This window comes from Xyrauchen texanus, chromosome 23 (assembly GCF_025860055.1).
Source record: "Xyrauchen texanus isolate HMW12.3.18 chromosome 23, RBS_HiC_50CHRs, whole genome shotgun sequence".
Lineage (NCBI taxonomy): Eukaryota > Metazoa > Chordata > Actinopteri > Cypriniformes > Catostomidae > Xyrauchen > Xyrauchen texanus.
The window spans coordinates 36841052-36864961 of NC_068298.1; the positions used below are offsets into that span (position 1 = coordinate 36841052).

Genomic DNA, 23910 nt, shown 5'->3' on the forward strand with positions numbered 1-23910 from the left:
TCCATCCATCCATCATATTCACATCCTTGTTTTTGTCTTACCAAGCTATTTGGATTATATCTGCTGTATTATTTTATTGATCATGTTACAAAAGTGTGTATTTTAATGTATACATTATTATTATTGCATTGTATCAGGTTTCTCGTGGGTAAAAGCACATTTTTGATCCTCAGGTATGGAAATATATTCTCAGACCACATATTAGGATGCTCTGTTACATTAACAAAAAGTATAGGCTAAAAAGTGCTATTTATGGACATATGGTGATAAAATGACTTTTTGGACATATACCATGGAAACAAAATAATATTATTTGAAGTTGAATTACTATACTAACGTCCATGACACATGAATATGGTAATCATTAATTAATATGGTGTATTAATTCATCATACAGGATCGAATGCCATTACTGGACCATAGTACTGCAACTAGGTTCACATTGTGTTTCTTGTTGTCCTATATTCATAATCTGAAACATTTTATATTGGATTGTACAATACCAGCAAATCGTGTGGCAATGCTATTATATTCAATGCTATTGTCTGCAATTGATTGATTCCACCATTAGGCATAACAATGAATGAAAAACATTTTTAACAATGAATGTGATTGTCTGAATGGAGTAGAGGGCATAGACCTTTGCTTGCCAGATAAAGATATCACAATGAAACATGGTATTTTTGGAATATAGGCTGATAGTTTGATCTATTTGGATTTGTATAATCAGGATTATGTGAGGATCAGACAAAAGCACTCTTAAAAATATTTTGTATTAATTGTTTGGACAATCAACAAATCAAATATGACAGCCGGGCCTATATATAGCTCAGGAAATGTATGACACTTGTGCTATTATATAAAGGTCCATAAACTAAACGTAAACAGAAAACATATCTAAAGCACACACAAATTAACGTGGCATAAATTATTATTAAATTTTAAAAAAAAACAGTCAGAACAATTCACAGCAGTGGTCTGTAGTTCAATAGCGACGCATTCCCTCATCGATTGAACGATAATCTCGTATTGTGCCGCGATAAAACATTAATTTGTAAAATATCCTTCCGCACTGTAGAAACTTCCTCTGATCTTGGGCAATTATGTTTTCACTATTTACATTAAACTGTTAGTAGCTCACGTAGGAATGTGAAAACGAGTCGTATACGCACCACTTACAATAAACTCTCAATATACGACAATTATATTCTAATTTCTCAACCATCAACATGTTGTTCCTCAAGCTCGTTTTCTGCTCGAAATGGAAGCGTTCGACCATAGGCGTCATTCGGGCTCATTAAGCGTTGAAGTGAACTAGCAAGGTCTACCATCTTGGCATCACTATTGCATCAGTTTCGCGATTCTGTATAGCGCTATCGAGCAACTGGCGTACTCGCGCACTCCGCCCCCGGCAAACGAGTCCATTGGCGGAAGGATCTGATTATAGCGGCGCAGTGTGCGTGATGCGGTAGCTGCTCGCTGCCGCTGCTGCAGGAGGAAGGATCGGACCGCTACCAGCACCAGCTTTCAGTTTCGCCTTCAAATCACACCGACCGGCTCCGTCACAGACGCAACACCTACTGAATTATTGCCCCGAGGCGTCCCTTATCACGACCCCTGGGTTTGGCCGCGACTAAACTGAAGAAGTGCCGTTTGAATCGCGTGTAAGGCGGGTTTTGTGCGTTTTGACAGCAGTAACAGCACAACAATGGCTCTGAAAAGAATCCACAAGGTAAGAGAAGGAAGTCACCGGCTCCAGGCCCTCATTCCGCACCGAAAACTAATAATCCTGTCCCATTTGCGCCTGAAAGACCATTTAAGGGACGTTATTGAGGGGTTAAACGGTGGTGAGATGACAAGTGCAGGATAGCACCCCGGTTCGACGGTTCGGCCCGGGCTCACGTTTAGCATATTAGCCAACGTCGCTCTATTGAGCCGTGCGTGGATGATATTAAAGGTTTTTCGCTGTCTCGTATGTTCACTCTAGGTTTATAAAGTTACAAGGTTTGTGTCTTTAGTAGAAATCAATAGGTATTTACAATGGACATTGTTTGAAATGGCTCACTTGTGGATCAACTCATGAGAACGTGTTAGCATGCTAAACTCTCCTAGCTGCCAATGCTAAAGGCCTTTTTTAAAACCCTGAACGAAAATCGTGTATCGATTACGACACCGTCTACTAACGGTGTAGAAGTGTTTTTATAGTCGAGTAGTGTCATGATAGGTGACTCTTTTTATATCGTGCTTGTTTATGTTTGTGATCAAATAACAGGCCGTTAGCAATTAGCTGCTAACCGCTCGGGAGAGGCATCTGGCCCGTCAGTGTAACATCGCATTGATGCGTTTAAACATTTTTCGGATTATTTGGCCATCTTCATACCTTTATATCGAGTTAACTAGTATGTCCGAAACGAAATTAATAATCAGTGAATGTTTTGATGAAAACTGAATATGTATTTATACCAGGTTGGCTTATGGCGCAAGCAAATTTGCCTTATGAAACACGTATGAACGCGGTCCAAAGCGTTCGTGTTCACATTTCATGTCTGATTTGGGGCTTTATATGGCGTCTCAATTGATTGAATGTGGTTAGGTTTCGGTATACGAGGCTAATCCGGAAAGAAACACAGTTACATAAGCTGTGATCACATCTCATGTTATTACAGCAGCAATAACAGACACTGTTGTGTGTCTGATTTGATATTGCTTGTATGCTGTACGTTCGCTTGGTGTATTTTAAAGATACAATATGTAATAGATTTGCTGTACTAAAGAATCAAATTATCATAATGTTATCAGAGTTTTAGGAGACATGCTGGCTTCTCCGAAAACAATGCTACAGCCAGTATATTCTACTTTGAATTGTCTGTTCTGGGCCGGAATATCTGTTTGTGTTTTGGACTGTGTGATCCCACCCACTGCCCATTTCCCAATAGTATTTCAACACCTGGGTTGACAGTTTTGAAACAAGTTAGCGGGCAAACACAGTGTACTGCAGCCGTGGAAGCCAGCAATCAGGGGTGTAATGTAACAATTACAAATACTCACGTTACTGTAATAAAGTAGTTTGTCACAGGAATTGTACTTGAAGTAGTTAAACATTTTGATACTTTTACTTGAGTACATTTTAAGTGCTCTGACTGTACTTTTAATGTGCTATTTTCCCACTGTCTGTGTTCGCTACTTCCCTGTCCTGAATTTATTTGTTTCCATCAACATGATTGACTAGGGAGAGTCTCGTGACTCCTGTCAAATAAAATGGCACGTAAAAAAACTTGAACGGCATCTGTAGATTTGGCACCAACTGTTATGGATGTTGAGGATGCCTCAAACACATTTTCAACACCTGAACATCTCGGCCGCACCTGAAAGGGCTTTTCGTGGTGAAAAAGGCCAATTGCCTGTCTTTGGCATGTGAGTTTAACTTGTATCAGCATTAATCCTGCCTCTAATTTCAAGAAACAAATCGAGAAATATTTTATGTTTTGCTTACTAGGTTCTGTGTCTATAATGTAGCCTGTAATTTAGATTTAAATCACTGAGATTATTGGGTTGATGTGACAGATTAAGGCAATGTTATCAATAGGGCTGGGCGATAAACAATCTTCACGTTTATCTGGAAAAATATAAAAACAAAAGAGAGATCCTCTATCGATGATAAACTTGAGTAATTTTCTATATTTGGCCTATGTTCTTCATCGATAGCAAGAGCACAACTGGTTGGTTGATCTAAATAAAATATAAAAGATTGACTTTTTCCTAATGTTTGTGCACTTTGCAAGCGCCTAAACGATCAAATACACTTTATAATTCTGCCAATGCCCGTCTTGGTGAGGCATTAATATCAATGCAGTTGGTTTGGTTTAAAGTAAATGTAAACAGTGGGACAAAAAGAGTATTTGTACCAATGTCAGACTTGAAGTGTCCAAATTGAGCACTGTCTAGTAGGGATGTGCACGAGTAGTCGACTGTTCCTTCTGCAATAATTATTCGAATAGTAAAAATACTATTCTAATTTGGCAAAGTTTTGCTTTGCTGGCCATATATACAGTGAGATTCATGTTAAATCCTGAACACACAAACTAAAACTGGCAGTAATAACAGAATGCACTGGGTGGCGCTGTTGAAGTTGATCACATTTGTTGAACAAATGGTTCTGTCAGTATGTTCAGATGGACACCAAAAAAGTGTTTGAGAATGTGACTTACTGTGAGAGCTGGATTCCTGTTTAAATGTACTGGATAAGCGGTGTACACTTTACTCTCATATATGTGCAGCTTTCTCCCCCATTGCAACGTAATCCCTGTGATGCTCTGTAAACAACAAACATGGCATTGAGAAAGACTTTGCTAGCTGAGGTAAGGGACATTCCATAATTTAAAGTGGTGTGTATAAATGAGTATAGTTTACTGAGCACGTGGATATGCTTGTTTTTCTCAACAAAAACATTAGGGATGCTCCGATACTGAAGCTTTTAGACAGATCGGGTATCGGTCCGAAGAGCCCGATCCAAATCCGATACTGTGTGTTAGCTGTTCGTTACTGTCTAGCTCAAAAAATAACAAAAGAACCATAAAAACACAATTAAAGTCATTCATATGACTCTTGCATTTTATACAAAGCCATTTGAAGACTTGCGATAGCTCTGTGAATCACAAAAGACTGTGTTTAATAAGTAAATATATAAAAATGCTCTGTTTTACACACAGACACAGCTATTTTTAGCCTTCACAACGGTGCGCAATATTTGAACGCTACTAACAATCAACATTTCAGATGTAGATGCTCAGTAGTTTGGTTCACTTATAATATGCATTTAGAATGGCACTGGCAGTGCAATTGACCAGAATTTGAATAAGCAAATTAAAGTACTGTGAACTTGCCTATAAACGGACACATTTACAGGACTTCCTGGAGAGTTCCGAATGTCAAAATAAAGGGTTTAAAAGTTAAAGGTGCACTATTATAATATATTATAATTTGTTTACAAATGATTGTAATATTAATGTTGAATGGGTTCCAAAAAATAACTGTGTGAATGAAAAATGAGCTGATGTCTTACAACTAAATTAAACAAAAAAGAGATCTGAATCATTTAAGGTCCAGATACAAGTTGAACAAATTTAGCCAAAAAAAAACCAGCTTCTTTTCTACTGAAGACTTATACTGGAATTACTGTTAATTTTGCTGCTGCATTATCCAGTATAATAGTTAAAAATAAATATATTTATATTAAAATAATGTGTAGTTGGCGGTTTGTGTTTCTTTACATATTAAAGCGCACACCCAATTAGTTCCACACAATAATGTAAAGATATTCTAAACTGATTATGCCAAAAAACAACAACATTGGTATCGGATCAAGATCAGTATTGGCCAATACGATTTCCGATATCGGTGTGTATATATTTTTTTTTTTATATATAATTGTATTAATATTATACTTTTTAATTAATTTCATGAATTTAATGAATCTGAATTGAAAAACTACAAACCAATAAAAATTATCACACTTTTATTGAAAGTAGTGCACCAAAATTGGACAGAAAATATTTTTAAACAATATTAAATATTATTCTTTATTCAGTTCTTTAACAATCAAATTTAACAATTTCTTTTTTACCAATTATCCAAATAATGTAACGTTCTAGAAAACTATAATGATATGCAAAACAGCAGTCAAGTAATGAACTTAGCAGCTCTAGGCCAGCATCTTGCAAATACAAAGTTTAAATATGCTACAGTCATTTTAATGAAAACAACAGGCAGAACACAGAATGGCAGAGGGCCTCTATTCTGTTCATGTAAACGTATTTCCACTTTAATATAAAATTATTGTGCAAAACAGCAGTAATGGAACTAAAACCAACCTCAACTGTAAACGACAGGTGTAGCCTCAAGAGAAAAACAAAGTTTTGCAGGGCTAAACAAATTTTAATGTAATTGCTATATACAGAACAAATTCGACTACTTTCTAAGTAAAAGTGTCAGGTTTCTTTTCAAGAACAAAAGTTGCTCAGCTTTCTGGCAGGCGAGACGGTTCCTCTTCTCATCAAGAACATGAGATGCTGCACTGAATAGTCTCTTTCTCTCTGTGCTCTCTCTCTCTCTCTCTCTCTCTCTGTGTGTGCTGGTGCTTGGGGCAGATAAATACCTGTGTGCAGTCCGTCTAAGCAATGGAAAGCGATCTTTGTTCATGTACCAGTAGACAAGAGGATTGTCGCGTTCACGTGATTTGAGGGTGAAGCGATCGTCTGTGTTCCGCAACTGCTTTCGGTTCCTTGAATAACGTATAACGTGTGAGGACGGGCACCCTGGTTGACTTTCTGGTGCCCTCCTAGGGTAAGATGGCGCCCCCCTAGATAGTTGGTGCCCTACGCAGACTGCGTAGTATCGGTGTAGGGAGCGGCGGTACTGCTTTGAAATATATCCACACCGCTCACATCGGCCTTTGCTTGGTAGCACCATGATAATGGCCAGATCGATCGAGAGTGAAAACTGAGCACTGAGGGGCGGGGAGGCATATATTTTCGGCTCATATTTTCAGCCTTTTTTCTCTTTAGGCCAAAAAATAAAATGCCATTTTTGGCCGAAAACTTTCTGTGGCCGAAATTTGGTGCATTCTAATAAACATGATAACTATTATATGCTTGGTGTTTATAGTCGTCCCTTATGTCAACTGCGTCAGTCTACTTCATTAGCGGGTTTCTTTTTCTTCACTTTGCATGAGCTTAAATGCTTTCATTCTATTCTTTTTTTTGTTTTCACACAACGCTTGTTTAAATATATTTAAAAAAAAACACACACAGGACATGGTATAAGCTTGTTTTGAATATAATAAGAAGTGCTTCCTTCTCATTAATTACCTACGTTTAAATAATAGAATATTCGTTTTTATGAGCTTAAATTTTCGAATATCAAATTATTGATGAATACCCATCCCTACTGTCTAGTAAGATGTCGTATAAAGGCTATTAATCAAATAAGGAAATGAGAAAACCACTCACTATTTTTGGCTGAATAACTTGAGTAGCTTTAAAATTATTAATGTAATGGAATACATTTTATTAATAATATTGTTAGTTTTTTTTTTTATTGTAATACTGACTATCTCATTTGGAGGACAATGTGACCCCCCCCATGAGCTACTTAAAGGAATAGTTCTCTCAAAAATGAAAATTCTCTCATTAATACGTTATGTGTCCCAGATGTGTTTGACTTTCTTTCTTCTGCAGAAAACAAATTAAGATTTTTAGAAGAATATTTAAGCTCCGTAGTTCCATACAATACAAGTGAATGGATGCCAAAAATGTACCGCTCCATAAAGCACATAAAGGCAGCACAAAAGTAATCCATATGACTTCAGAAGTGATATGATAGGTGCGGGTGAGAAAAGATCAATATTTAAGCTAGAAATTCTTCACCCTGCCCAGTAGATGGCGATATGCTTGAAGAATTGTGAATCACCAAAAAAGAAGGTTAAAGTGGAGATTGACTGAGCAGGGGGGAGAATTTATAGTAAAAAAAAAAAAAATAGACTTATATTGATCCGTTTCTCACCCGGCTTATCGTGTCTCTTCTGAAGATATTGATTTAACCACTGGAGTCACATGGCTACATAAAAGGCTACTTTTATGCTGACTTGTGATATTTCTTCTTAAAATCTTAATTTGTTTTCTGCTGAAGAAAGTCCTACACATCCGTGATGGCATAAGGGTGACTAAATGATGAGAGAATTTTCATTTTTGTGTGAATTATTCCTTTAAAGCCTGATGTGGCCCCTGTACCAAACAATTGCTCTACCGCTTCTATTGTGCGGGACGACACGCCAAGTCACCCTGCGTTTGTTTTTTTTGCATTCCTTGCATTGTTTTATGTGCAACAATAACTCTCTCAGTTGGCATTAGGGGAAATTTAGACCCTACACACAAACTGATTTTAATGTAATTATTTCATACTTTATATTATTGAAAACTTTCATCTTTTCATTTCTGTAATCATATGCCCTTTTAATTTTTTTTAAATCAGATTCAGGTAGTGTTTACAGTATCATAGATAAGTGATTTATTTTAAAAGTTGTCAATCACAAACACCAATAAAATACCTATATTTTTTATTCTGGCAAACGGCCATAAAAGGGAATGTAAACTACGGTATGTGTGCCTCATTTTTATTTTTACTCTTTCCACCCCTGCCAGCAATACATCTAGCTAACATTGACAGAGTTATAAAAAAAATCCACATGAGCTGGTTTATAATTTGCAAACAATAAAAACATTGCATTACATTATACATTAGCTGATCAACTTGTAGTGTAAGGCTCGTTGCTTGCCATTGTCAGTTTACTCGTTCCTGTTGCGTGTCTTCAACCTGGCAACCCACATGAGCTTAGAGTTTGGGGAGGAGGGGGTGGGGGAGACTACTCACTCCAATATTTAGAATTTTGACTGCAGTAACCATTTCAAACACTTGATGTCAATGTTACATATTACTCCTTTAATTACATTTGGTCAGATGTGTGGATATTTGTGTTAAGTTTCGGTGTCAGTTTCTCAGTTTCATTTTGATGCTTCACTCAGATAAGTGTACTGAAGGTAGAGGTGTTTTAGGGAGGAGGATTTGACTGGTGATGCAAAGGTTTACCTGCTGGCTCTTCTCATTTGACTTAGTTTTTTGTGTGTTGCAGGAGCTGCATGATTTGGGCCGTGACCCACCTGCTCAGTGTTCAGCGGGTCCAGTAGGGGATGACAGTAAGTAACTCGCTTTATGCACTGGTGAATTCTATCCATCATATTTTTCAGCAAAACTATGGCACCACCATTAGCATCATTGAATGTGGACCACTTCTGGTATAAGCCACTTCCAGTTATTTTAGCTATGCAAAATACTACATTATGCTGCTTTATATTACATGCTGGCAATAAATGTTGACATTATCATTAATTATGATTTTCATAAACTCATTGGTTTTGAGCGCATATAGTTTTACTCTTTATCACATTTTACCATCGTTTAATCACACACTGTTGCACTGGCAGAATGAATGAAATCAGGCGCTGATGTGGACAGTGATCCGCACCGTCTGACACACCTCCACAAACTTTACACAACCAGCAGAGAGAAGAAAGATGCCAGAAAAATGCTGCTTCAACTTTCTTTGCACCAAAATGGCATCTTGTTTCATCTTGGCAAAATAAACACTATAAAAGAGAGCATTCTCTCTTTCTTAGCGGTGTATAGTAAACAGACACGCAGATCTCGCTTTCAGCATGGCTTATGAAACATTGCCTTTGGAAATAATTAAAGGCATCATCAGAGGTTATGCAGGTACATATGAACATGGAGTCGGTAAAGAAAGAAGCGCATTTTATTACTGTCTCCAATACAACAACACAGCAACAAGTGAATTATCTGCTTTTTTTTACCATAAATGCTGATGTTAGAAAATTATCTGACATAAGCTATCAAAAATTCTAATATATACTAACCTTCAAAAGGCCTTTGATCTGCTTTATGCATGCCCTCTTTCTCTCAGTCTTTTGGGGTACATTTGAAAACGGCATTTTAGAAATGCTGTCAGTCCACACTGCCATTTTCGAACGTTTGCCAAAAGTTGCTCGTCCACACTGAAATGTCTGAAAATGCTTAAATCCCTTCACTGCAAATGCAAGAAGCGTGGCCCTGTGCCATTTCCATATACAGTCTGACACACAGTTGTCCTCGTGTTCTGCTGCCAGACAACAATTCGGAGTAAACTTTTTCAGTCCCCTTTAAAAGAATATGTAAAGTTTGTACAAAGTTACATTTAACTTTAACAACACTATCAAAGTGGATAGCGGGCACAATTATAACACTGGCGCCATCTTGGTTGTTTTGCGTTGAATGGGTCACATGATTTTGCCACTTGACAATAAATAGCACAGCGTTTTGGAAAATCTCAGTTTTCCCTCTCCACACCAATACTGTGTTTTGAAATGTATTCACTTGAGAGCATTTTCGAAAAACTTGCTGGACAAAAACAGCATCTCAGTGTTGACAGAAGCCCAAAGCGTTTTTGAATGAAAATGTATTATTGTGGGCTTGGCCTGTGTGACAATCTGTCTGACTGTCTGTATAACCATCAAATTTAGAACTTTTAAACTCAGACTTAATTTAAACTCAGACAATGCTTTGTCAAGCCAACATAAGTTTGCCTTAAACTTTACCTATCTACTTATTTCCTTCACACAGTCAACAATACAATCGTATTATGACAAAAGATGCTGTTATACAGTTTTTTCACACTGCGTTTAATGAGAATTGATGGGTAAAATGTGTGTAACTGTCATAAAATTTGTCACAATGTAAAAATTCTCAATGCCTCCCCAAAAATTAGTCTCAATTTCTATATGCAGAATAATTTATTACATTTTTTGGAAGACAATAGGACCAGGACATTTTCCAGTTTCATAAAAATTACCCAGAAGGTACAGGCTGAAACATTGTTGTGTACCACAACAAACCTGTGCATGACGTCATCAATTATTCTTTTATTGAAGTGTTGCATTTCAAGTAATTTCATATTGGTTAGTGTAATCAGCTCTTCATTGTGGTCACTATATATGGCACTTTGAAACAGAACATCATTGTAGCCTCATGAAGCGTGCATGAAACACCATCTGACCCACTTGGTGCCTCAGAGGCTTGACAATGGCTATGTTCAGACTGCAGGCAAATCAGATTTTTTCTCAAATCAGATCTTTTCAGGCAGACTGTCCGCACTATTAATTGCAAGTGATCAAATCAGATCAAACAGTCCTGTATAAAAATGCCATTGAATTCTTGTAAAAGGGATGTTACCGCCTTTGCATGCTAAAGACAGTTTTTATGACCCGATGTGCTTGTTTTTTTTAGCAAGACGTACCTGTTTCGATCATCTAGATGTAGAATATAGGCTAAATATAAAAAACTATATATAATAATTTTTTTCTCAATAAATATCAATACTGTTTTATCACCCAGCCATAAATTGTACCCAAATTTCATTCATCAGATTTTAAACTGTATTACTCAGTGGACTCTTTGTAGTTTTTAAGGCAATATGATGTGCCCGATATTGGTGCTCTATCCATGACGTTTCTGCTCATCTTGTTTTTCAGTGTTTCACTGGCAGGCCACAATAATGGGACCAGTAAGTATTCATATTTTAGTTTGCCTACAAAAGGTGATGCATGCTCTGAATTTCACTGTTTACCAGATTAGATTCTGCTTCAATCTTAAACTGTTCTGGCTTCTTCTATAGTTAGGGTGTACTTCCCATGGGCATGGCAGCTGAGTTGTAATATTGGATATAAATATAAACAGAAAGGTTAGGAAGCAAGATTTATCACACTCTTTAACTGCGATTTTAGCTTTTTTTTTTTATCATTAACGAGGTATGTCAAAATATTTTTTGTTGTAATCAATATTATACTACTAATTATCAATTGAGCTTAACTTGTATTGAACCCAAAACATTCCTTTAAAATTTAGTGTCCCATCCCTGGAATAGTCATGGAAATTCATTAAATGTTAAAGTAATGGACAATAATGGCAATTTCTAAAGTGGATATATTTAATTGTTTTTGTGTTTGCAGTCTTTGTTAAATAATGTCTAAAAGTCCTTGCCTGATAATCACAAACAACTAAGAAAGCCATTGAAAAGTATTGTATAGTAGACTAAAACATAACAGGAAGAACTTTGAAGCATGTTGTTGACTTTTCATCAATATTTAAAACATTTAAATAATAAAACTCTTGTGCTAATGAGTTTTCTCTGCTTCTATTAATTAGTACAACTTGATTGTGATCTGTGTGTTTACCGTTCAGAATGACAGTCCTTACCAGGGTGGAGTGTTCTTCTTGACCATACACTTTCCCACAGATTACCCTTTCAAACCGCCAAAGGTCAGTAATAACGTACATGTTTGACCATGTTCTCTGGTGTTTTGGTTGTGCTCTGGTGCTGGTTATTTATTTGTCAGTTTTAGATCCTCTCATTTTACGGACATGCACTCAAGGAAATGTTTTTCCCTTTTAGCCTATATTCAAATGAATCCATTTGTATCAAGGGTGTATATCATATGTAGTTGTATTTTTACAGAATGCAGAGTATCTTGTAAAATAATATCTGGTTTATTTGGATTACGATTGAGTAATGCAGAATACCTTCATTTTTCCTGTTTAACTCTTGTGTACTTCTTTTAATCTTATTACTATCTCAGGTTGCATTTACCACAAGAATCTATCACCCAAATATCAACAGCAATGGCAGCATCTGTCTGGATATTCTGAGGTCACAGTGGTCACCGGCACTTACCATCTCCAAAGGTACAACACATCCAGGTTTCCTCATGATCAAGATTTGCATGCTGGTGTATGCAAATTGGTGTATATCTCAGGAATACTAAGTGTTTGTTTTTGTCTTTTATTCCATAACCTATGTTATTGGCAGGATTAAACGGAGTGTGTGTTCAAAACTCTGCTGAAAAACTACATTTTTTCATCAAAACTGGCATAGAAAATTTGATGGGAAAAGTCTGCAGATTCCATCTGGGCCTGTTTAAGTGTTTTTTATCGCCCATTGGCCCAGTTGGGGCAGTAATTCAAATTTGAACTTGTCATGCCAACATTTTAACATGCCCCACCACAAGTGAATATGAATAATATATTTTAGTATAACAATTTGGGGAGCCCTTGTCATAAAATATATTTTTTCATTGTAATGCTCACGTTACAACAAAAAAAATTAAATGCTCTTAATTTGCAAAAGCTGGAGACTAACATTTTAATGTAACATTTTGGGGAGCCCTTGTCATAAAATATATTTTTTCATTGTAATGCTCTCGTTACAACAAAAAAAATTGCTCGATGCAAAGCTTTCGTGATTTGACATAACTTCAGTGAATCAAAACTTCATCTAGATGACATTAGCTTTAAATCAGCAGAATTCACAATAACAATCCAAAAGTCTTAATTATTAAGATTAAGTTTTTTTTTTTTTTTTTTAACTAATATGAACCCTCAAGTTAACCATAGAGCAAAGTTTATACCCCACTTTTTAAGCACATTCCATTGTTGGATATTGTTTAAGATTTCACAATAGCAATGTTGCAGACATCACAAAAAGCCAATTGTTTTAGTTTGGGAGGCATAAAACATGTACATTTTATATGAAATGAGACACAGTGTACCAAATAGTGTAAGGAATTATAAACCTCAAAACCTGTGTCCCTGACATGAGCGATTAAAAAGGCCAGAGAAAAGCATTGGGGGATGTTATTTTCTTTGAAAATGGAAGATTCTGAATTCACTGCAGCTTTTAAATGCAAATGCATGCAGGTTGAGGCAAATCCAGTGAACTTGCTGGTGCTGGCACAGGGTGTTTGAAGGTTATGTGACAAGTTGGGATGTTTCCAAGTTCCTGGGAGAAATTTTCAAACTTTGTTGAGCTTCTTGAAATGTACACATGGGTGATTTAATAGGATGGGTAGAAAATATACATTTGTGACGTTCGAGCATTTCAATGGTGGGTGTGAGCTGCGCTCCAGTTTCTTTTAAGCATCTTAATTATATTGTATTTTATATAATGTTTGTTAATGTAAGGCAAATTCAAATTATTGTGAATTTATATCTATTGTATTAAATTGAATTACTGCTTAAATTATTAGTCCACGTACAGTAAATAATAAGGCATATTTAAACTTCTTAACAGCCGATTTAAATCGACTGAGTTACTGCGTTCAGTAAGACTTTTTGTGGCGAGACAGGGGACTATTCATCCCATTAGATCTTCAATGGTGATCTTGTTCATGTAAGATCACCATCAGATCATATTTGGGCTCAGTGGTTGCACTTTGTAATTTAAAAACAGTCAGTTGTGATCTGAGTTTGTGCGATTCGTGAAAATATGAAATCTACCAATACCAGCTGCGTGGCAAATGGGTCTTATTAGAGCAGGCGTGATACAATGATGGTGATTCCTGAAATATGCTATTCATGCTATATTCTTTATGTTGGCTACACCTCCGAAACAAACTTAGAATAGTTAAGCTGAATTATTTTATTGTACAAATCAAATTCACATTGGCCTACTTATTAACATGAAAAACTGTGATTACATTTTTAATAAACTACACAGAAATCAATGACACAATGACTGCTGTCACTCACTGCAGGTTTACACTGTTTGAGATCTGCATTTCGACACTCCGCACAATGTTCTGCACTCTTGTGAATGCTCTCATTAAAAGCAGAGCTCTCTAATCCGCATAATAAATCATTTACATCGCGTATGTGCCTTGTAGAGCAGGATCGCTTTAGTTTTGTCGTGTTGCTCATTTTCAGTGTATTTAACATCTACGTTCCATACGAGTGGTGCAATATGCAATGAATACAAAATAATTCCAAAGTGCTTTTCGCTCTTGTTCTACAGCTTCTTTTCAAGTGTCAGGTGATATATCTTCAGTATTTATTTCCGTGCGCGGTGCGAACAGAGCAAGATATACAGGTGAAACTCGAAAAATTAGAATATCGTGCAAAAGTTCATTAATTTCAGTTATTCAACTTAAAAGGTGAAACTAATATATTATATAGACTCATTACAAGCAAAGTAAGATATTTCAAGCCTTTATTTGATATAATTTTGATGATTATGGCTTACAGCTTATGAAAACCCCAAATTCAGAATCTCAGAAAATTCGAATATTGTGAAAAGGTTCAGTATTGTAGGCTCAAAGTGTCACACTCTAATCAGCTAAACACCTGCAAGGGGTTCCTGAGCCTTTAAATGGTCTCTCAGTCTGGTTCAGTTGAATTCACAATCATGGGGAAGACTGCTGACCTGACAGTTGTGCAGAAAACCATCATTGACACCCTCCACAAGGAGGGAAAGCCTCAAAAGGTAATTGCAAAAGAAGTTGGATGTTCTCAAAGTGCTGTATCAAAGCACATTAATAGAAAGTTAAGTGGAAGGGAAAAGTGTGGAAGAAAAAGGTGCACAAGCAGCAGGGATGTCCGTAGCCTGGAGAGGATTGTCAGGAAAAGGCCATTCAAATGTGTGGGGAGCTTCACAAGGAGTGGACTGAGGCTGGAGTTACTGCATCAAGAGCCACCACACACAGACGGGTCCTGGACATGGGCTTCAAATGTCAAACGCCTTACCTGGGCTAAAGAAAAAAGAACTGGTCTGTTGCTCAGTGGTCCAAAGTCCTCTTTTCTGATGAGAGCAAATTTTGCATCTCATTTGGAAACCAAGGTCCCAGAGTCTGGAGGAAGAATGGAGAGGCACACAATCCAAGATGCTTGAAGTCCAGTGTGAAGTTTCCACAGTCTGTGTTGGTTTGGGGAGCCATGTCATCGGCTGGTGTTGGTCCACTGTGCTTTATTAAGTCCAGAGTCAATGCAGCCGTCTACCGGGACATTTTAGAGCACTTCATGCTTCCTTCAGCAGACAAGCTTTATGGAGATGCTGACTTCATTTTCCAGCAGGACTTGGCACCTGCCCACACTGCCAAAAGTACCAAAACCTGGTTCAATGACCATGGTATTACTGTGCTTGATTGGCCAGCAAACTCGCCTGACCTGAACCCCATAGAGAATCTGAGCATTGCCAAGAGAAAGATGAGAGACATGAGACCAAACAATGCAGAAGAGCTGAAGGCCGCTATTGAAGCATCTTGGTCTTCCATAACACCCCAGCAGTGCCACAGGCTGATAGCATCCATGCCACGCCGCATTGAGGCAGTAATTAATGCAAAAGGGGCCCAAACCAAGTACTGAGTACATATGCATGATTATACTTTTCAGAGGGCCGACATTTCTGTATTTAAAATCCTTTTTTTTTTATTGATTTCATGTAATATTCTAATTTTCTGAGATTCTGAATTTGGGGTTTTCATAAGCTGTAAGCCATAATCATCAAAATTATATCAAATAAAGGCTTGAAATATCTTACTTTGCTTGTAATGAGTCTATATAATATATTAGTTTCACCTTTTAAGTTGAATTACTGAAATTAATGAACTTTTGCACGATATTCAAATTTTTCGAGTTTCACCTGTAAAGCAAGCGTCTGGGTTTAAATCTTGCGCATTAGGATCAGTTGTCATTACAGATAGAATGGTGGACTAATCCAAGCGGCTCTGATTGGCCATTGCCGTGTCATTACTCAACGGAAATGTTAGTAATTGGTTAGAATACTCAACCGCTGCAAAAACACGCTGTAAATAAAAACCATTGATGCAACAGAAGCAGACTTTAATTGAGTAATCGCAATTAGTTTTTCAATTAATTGTGCAGCCCTAATAAATATATATATATATATATATTAGGGATGCACCGAAATGAAAATTCTGGGCCGAAACCGAAAATCCAGGATGCACTTGGCCGAAAACCGAAATTTTTACCTATTTAAAAAAAAATAAAAATGTGTATAATTGTATTAATTTTATACTTTTTCATTAATTTCATGAATTAATTAATCTGAATTGAAAAACTACAAACCAATAAAATAAATCTTTTATTGAAAGTAACACCAAAATTGGACAAAAAATATATTAAAACATTATTAAATATTATTCTTCTTTCAGTTCTGTAAAAATCTAATTTTACAGATTTTATTAACAATTATCCAAATAATGTAAAGTTTTAGAAAACTATTATATGCACAACAACAGTCAAGTAATGAACTTAGCTAGCATCTTTCAAAAAGTTTAAATATACAACAGTAATTTTAATTAAAACAAAAGGCAGAACACAGAATGGCAGAGGACCTCTATTCCACTAATCTATATATAATTATAATATATAATTATATATATATATATATATATATATAGATCAGTGTTCTATTCTGTTTATGTAAACGTATGTACACTTTAAGTGAAAATGATTGTGCAAAACAGCAGTAATTGAACTAAATCCAACCTCAACTGTAAACGACAGATGTATCCTCAAGTGAAGAACAAGTGTAATGTAATTGCTATACACATCATATTGGACCGGATTCTATTTAAGTACAAGCGACAGGTTTCTCTTCAAGAACAAAAAGTTGCTAAACTTTCTGACACTCTCTCCTGTCAGAAAGCTCATCAAGAAGATGAGATGCTGCACTGAACAGTTTCTCACTCTCTGTTCTGGTGCTTGGGCAGATAAATACCTGTGCGCAATCCGCGCAAGCAAAGGAAAGCGGTCTTTGTTTATGCGACCGTAGTCAAGGGGATTGTCGCTTCTGGCGTAGTTCAGCTAGATACGTCTCAAGTTGTGGTGTAGCAGCGCTAGTTGTGGCACTGCTGTGGATCGGGGCACTTTCCTGTACAATCTCTTGCTGTACTCTGTATATATATCTTGAAAGTTCTGCTGAATAAACACTGCAGATCGCAAATGTGATGTCCTTATCAGAAACTTTGAAGAATTTCCACACCGCTGACATGATCTGCCTTTGTTTGGTAGCGCTGTGATAAGGGCTAGATCGATCCAGATTGAAATCAGAGCACTGAGGGGCGGGGCAAGGAGATATATATTTTCGGCTCATATTTTCGGCCTTTTTTCTCTTTCGGCCGAAAACCGAAAGTGCCATAATTTTCGGCCGAAAATTTTCGGCGGCCGAAATTTCGGTGCATCCCTAAAAAAAATTACAGGAGTTACAAAGCAAACAGAAGTGTAAATATATATATATAAATGTACCTAAAATAAAGTTGACGAAAAAGATTAAGTATTTAGAAACATCTTTGTATTTAAAGCACCATTTTCATGTCATTCATAAGTGATTAAAAGGAAATTATATATCCCAATTTTATTATTTGATTTATATATTTTAAGTGAAATATGACCATAAATCCTGAAAGCCCTAAATGCTGGATTACACGACACAACTTTTAAAATCTGAACAGCTTTTAAAATATTCAGCATCACACACTAACCGACTTTGAAAATCACTACATACAAAAAAACTGGGGATCATACACTACCTGACCCTGTGAACGGATTGGATCAAATCGACTTGACAAACTCATGTGGAACATTTTCCAGGCCAATGAATGTGGAAAACTATCCCGAATGTATAAAAAAACACCCTAATAGTGCATATGAAATTCAAGCACATTCCAACCATGAGACCAAAGCAACCTTAACAATAGAATTAAGCTATGAAATTATAAAGTTTTCAAAAACCATACATTTAGCCCCCTTTTTTCTTTTTCACACATATAGGCAAACACACACAAAACAATATGCTGCCCTGGCATATCAAGAAGCCAAATGGTGCATGTAGTAATTTGTGCTGCAATTGAAGTTATGTTTTTGCCGTTCAATATTTTATTTTATGGACTAATATGTAAAATAAAGATTTTATATAATCTGTTCTACCTTTTTTATGCTGTAATGGCTCATTCAAACTCCAACTATAATTGTCATTGTTCAGTCAGTTGAACTGGCTAATACACAAAGTTTCCAGACAGCTGTGAGGAATGAGCAGTGATGTTCATCTATTCTGCATTCAGGCCTGTGCGCACATCCATGAGAGGAGTGGGGAATTCACTTGTGAAAATGCTCTTTCCACACGATTAATACTGTACATGCAATGCAAGACATATTTATTGATGGAATACATGGATTTGTACTTGAAGCTAAAATGTGAAAACTAAAGAACATTTTTGAAATTTATATTTTTTGTATTGTACCTGGTAAGAAGGTCCCTTGTGTGATTAACAGCATTAGCTGAGAGAGAATTGCTTTCGTATGTATGCCAAATTTTAGCTGAAGAATACCATATGAATCCAAATTGAATCGAGAGCTTTCGAATCAGAATTTAGTTTTTGTTTGTTGCGCTGAAACGTAGTGTTGTAGCAGCAAACTAGACTTTCTCCAAGACTCCAAGATGTGATTGTACATAATTTACAAAACATGCTTTTCAAAAATATTATTAATTTATTTGTTCAGAGGTTTAGCGATTAGCAAAAGTCTCATGTGCATCTTGAAAATGTTGCTCAAAGAAGACCTGAATTTATTTTCTAATGTTTTGTCTCTCATCCTTAAGTTCTTCTGTCCATCTGTTCCCTGCTGTGCGACCCCAATCCGGACGACCCCTTAGTACCTGAGATCGCCCGCATTTACAAGACTGACAGGGAAAAGTGAGTGTCCTCTAGTGCACTAAAGCAATGATGCAAACTGTTTACAAGGACGAGATGTTTCTCCTATAGGCACTTTTAATGCATTTATTTGCATTATTACCGACAGGATTGCATACATTGCTTGATATCCTTTTACACATCGGTCACCTTTACTCTTCCCTTGGGATGTCATTTATAAATGGACACCCTGAAGCCATGTTTTGGTATTCATTTACTCGAGAGCAACCAGCATGTCCAGGTCATATTTCACCCTCAAATCAAAAGGAAATAAATATTTATATATATATATATATATATATATATATATATATATATATATATATAAAATCTGTTTTAAGATTAATTTTTGTTTTGTGAAACACACTGTGCCTAAGGTTATGTTCACACATGCAGAAAAAAAATATATATATTTTTTTGGATGCTGTCACTCCGAAGACACGCCTTCAATACAGGATGTTTTGCTCTCTGCTAAAATTGACCCCAAGATAAAAGGCGTCCTGTATTAGACGTCATAATTTTGGCCAGAATAAAGGATGTTCCTGCTAAAACTGGCAGCAACAAATTTTGCTCTCCCAGTTTTAAATTCATTGTCTGTGAAATATGTTCATATTTGGATGGTAAAACATCCATCGCTAAATTCTCAGGCATGGTGAATATACGCAAGTTTACTGCATTAGCTATCATGTCCACATTAGTTGTCAGGTTAAAGCGACTGTAGTCTGAACAGAAAAAATCGGATCTGGCCACAAATATCTTATGCATGTATGGACATATACAAATGTAATTAATGTAGTGTACAGTTGAAGTCAGAAGTTTACACACACTTGGGTTGAAGTCATTAAACCTCATTTTTAACCACTCTACAGATTTCATATTAGCAAACTTTGTGCATGACATGAGTAATTTTTCCAACAATTGTTTAGACTGATTGTTTCACTTTTAATTGACTATCACAATTCTAGTGGGTTCACATGCAGCTTGGAAAATTTCAGAAAATTATGTCAAGCATTTAGACAATTAGCAAATTGTCTTCTGATAGGTGTACTGAATTTGAGGTGTACCTGTAGATGTATTTTAAGGCCTACCGTCAAACTCAGTGCCTCTTTGCTTGACATCATTGGAAAATCAAAAGAAATCAGCCATGATCTCAGAATTTATTTTTTTACCTACACAAATCTGGTTCATCCTTGGGAGCAATTTCCAAACACCTGAAGGTACCATGTTCATCTGTACAAACAATAGTACTTGAGTATAAAGTCCATGGGACCATGCAGCCATCTGCTCAGGAAGGAGACGCATTCTGTATCTTAGAGATGATTGTAGTTTGGTGCGAAAAGTGCAAATCAATCCCAGAACAACAGTGAAGATGCTGGAGGAAACGGTTAGACAAGTATCTATATCCACATAAAACAAGTCCTATATCGACATAACCCGAAAGGCTGCTCAGCAAGGAAGACACTGCTCCAAAACCAGCATAAAGCCAGACGACAGTTTGCAAGTGCACATGGGGATAAAGATCTTATTTTTTGGAGAAATGTCCTCTGGTCTGATGAAACAAAAGGGCCATAATGAGCATTATATTTGTAGGAAAAGGGGTGAGGCTTTCAGGCTGAAGAACGCCATCCCAACCGTGAAACACGGGGGTGGCAGCATCATGTTGTGGGGGTGTTTGCTGCAGGGGGACTGGTGCACTTCACAATTATAGATGGCATCATGAGGAAGGAAAATAATGTGGATATATTAAAGCAACATCTCGAAACATCAGCCAGGAAGTTAAAGCTCTGTCACAAATGGGTCTTCCAAATGGACAATGAGCCCAAGCATACCTCCAAAGTTGTGGCAAAATGGCTTAAGAACAACAAAGTCAAGGTATTGGAGTGGCCATCACAAAGCCCTGACATTAATACAATAGTACATTTGTGGGCAGAACTGAAAAAGCGTGTGCGAGCAAGAAGGCCTACAATCCTGACTCAGTTACACCAGTTCTGTCTGGAGGAATGGACCAAAATTCCAGCAAATTATTGTGAGAAGCTTGTGAAAGGCAAAATAAGTAGTGATCCTAACTGACCTAAAACAGGGAATGTTTTCTATGATTAAATGTCAGGAATTGTGAAAAACTGAGTTTAAATTTATATGCTATGGTGTATGTAAACTTCTGACTTCAAATGTGTTTGGGGAAAATTTTACAATATTAAAATTTGAAATATAAGCTGCATTTATGTACAAGTGACTTTTTATAGCAGTGAAAACCATATATGATCATGGACTATATAAGTATTTTGCATATGTTGCCAGATTTCAGATGGAATGTTGGACTTCAGCAGTGATGCAATGATGCAGCACTGGACAGAAGTATCCTGCAAATTACTTCCTGGAATGTGACACTTGCTTTTCTCTCTCATTCACAGGTACAACAGAATAGCTCGGGAATGGACACAAAAGTATGCAATGTAGTTTTGGAGTTCGAATCATGGTGGGAGAAAATTACACCTCAATCTTTAGGTTAGGGGAGATTTGAAAAGTTCAAAAGATGATTTAAAAAAAAAAGAGAGAAAAAAAAAACAGATCTTGTTGGTTACCATTGGAGTGCTTTCTTTAAGCCACACCTCCCTTCACCAGAGCACCTCCCCCGCACTTATCCCCACTGGCAGCCATGGTGTACATATTTGGACTACAACCGTAGCCCCTCCCAAACTCCACATCTCCTGCTTCACCACCTCTGTTGCTATGGTGACGCACTCGTTGCTTATGATCAGTCCGTATCAATTTTGCTGTTGAAAATGTTTATGGCTCTGAAAGCATTCCTTGTTGTTTTTAAGAACTGGGAAGGAGGGCTATATTATCATTATTATTTCCTTTCCCTGTGTTTTGTGATAGTCTGGAGATAGAGGTTTATGTACTTTACAGTTTAATTTTCCATTTCCTCACAACTGTATGTTGCATCAGGAAATGTTTTTTCTTTTTTATATAAGAGAAGGGAGGGTTTTGCTGGCTATCATTTTGTATAAACCTATAAGGAATTCTTTTAAAATCATAGCAGGTAATTCAAGGAAAATGGACCTCCTGTCCTCTGGAGTATTCTAATGGACTTGAAAACTATGAATATATATATTGTTTTCATTTGCCATTGCAAAGACTGTCTCTACCCCTTTCCTTAGCCATGACCAACTTCACAAGCATTCACCATGTTGGAAGAATTTGGAACAGTTATTTAAAGCGGTCTCTATAACATGCGTCTTATTGTTTTTTCCCCCTCTCCCCCAACCCACCCTTGTAACTCTTAGATGGAATTTTTTTTTCTGCTCTTGTTGAATTAGATGCTAACATTGTTCAGCCAGACTCGATTGGGTCCCTGGGTGAGAGTCTCCTCACAGACAAACTTCTGTATATTTAATTTCCTGACAAGCTCGTTGAGCTTTGTGTGTTGATTAAAACTGTGTAATAAAATGATTACTAAAGTCTGAAACACTTGGGTGACTGCGCTGTTTTCTAATGTATTTGGTGTCGTTTTATAACGATTCAGACTGTGAACTTGATCCCCAAGTCTTTGGAACAATAAATATATCTGATCCTATTAGCTTTCCCAATCAGCGGTTCTTTTGACAGCAACCAGATGTATGAAATGAACAATAATTACTTTATTATGATAAAACTGAAAGATTTTCACCTTTTACCCAGTGTTATGGAGGACAAAAACACTTAAAATCATTTGTGCCAATTTATCTTGTAAATTAATAAACATATAATTCATTAATGATGACAGAGTATAGTTTTTAATATAAATAAGTTTCATGCAATGACAAAGGCCGTTCAATTTTGTTAAATGTTTTGGTAACACTTCACAATAAGGTTGTATTTGTTAACATTAGTTAACTACATTAGAAAACATGAACTAACAATGAACCATACTGGTACTTTTCCAGCACTTCCTAGTAATGTTCATTTTTTTTTTTTAAAGAAATAGTTCACCCCAAAATTATAATTATTTCATTGTTTGCTCCCCTTCACACTTCACTTTCTCTGTACATCTTGCCATTGCAAACTCAAATGCTAAGTGTACTCGCTGGAAATCCTGATCTCCAAGGAAATTACAGTCAAGATTTAAAGAGTTATATACTGGTCTGTTCTCACCCCAAACTTGTTAATTTAAACCATGGGAGTCGTATGGTTTACATTTATCCTGCCTTTATGTGCTTTTTGGAGCTTCAAAGTTTGGTCACCATTCCCTAGCCATATGTGCCATCAGAGCTGAAATATTCTTCTAAAAATCTTCATTTGTGTTCTGCTGAAGAAAGAAAATTATATACATCTGTGATTGCATGAGGGGGAGTAAATGATGAGAGAATTTTCATTTAGGAGTAAACTATTCCTTTAAAGTTGTATACGTTAACATTAGTTTATGCATTATAACATTAACTGACAATTAATCGTATGTTTTTGTGTGTTTTCATGGAATATCACGTTGTTTTCATGGTTTTACAATTTTTTTTTAAATATTAATTTCTTTAAATCTTTTTACAAGGTTAAAATTACTGATTTAATTTCAGTTAGAGCCGTTCGTTCCTCCATAGTTTGGAGAAGTGTATACATACATATTCTTACATTTTTAAAGATTTATTAACAATAAAATGTATGTTGCATACACCAGTCTTTTTCGTGTGCTCAAGTGACATTCCTATTGAGGATTAATTTATAGCATAAAATAAATATAAGTTATACATGATGTCATTTCAGTATCATGTCTGCAAAGCGTCAAATAACA

At 36.4% G+C, this 23910-nt stretch overlaps 1 protein-coding gene across 1 annotated transcript; it reads left to right on the top strand.

Annotated features, from left to right (window-relative positions):
• Nucleotides 1–1460: 1460 nt before the first annotated feature.
• LOC127663347 (ubiquitin-conjugating enzyme E2 D2-like) lies at nucleotides 1461–22786 on the top strand. The gene is made up of 7 exons (XM_052154891.1): nucleotides 1461–1732; nucleotides 8687–8750; nucleotides 11139–11170; nucleotides 11848–11925; nucleotides 12243–12348; nucleotides 19055–19148; nucleotides 21557–22786. Exons 1-7 carry the CDS (start codon nucleotides 1709–1711, stop codon nucleotides 21600–21602), a joined length of 444 nt encoding a protein of 147 aa, XP_052010851.1. The 5' UTR covers nucleotides 1461–1708; the 3' UTR covers nucleotides 21603–22786.
• The last annotated feature ends 1124 nt before the right edge of the window (nucleotides 22787–23910 follow it).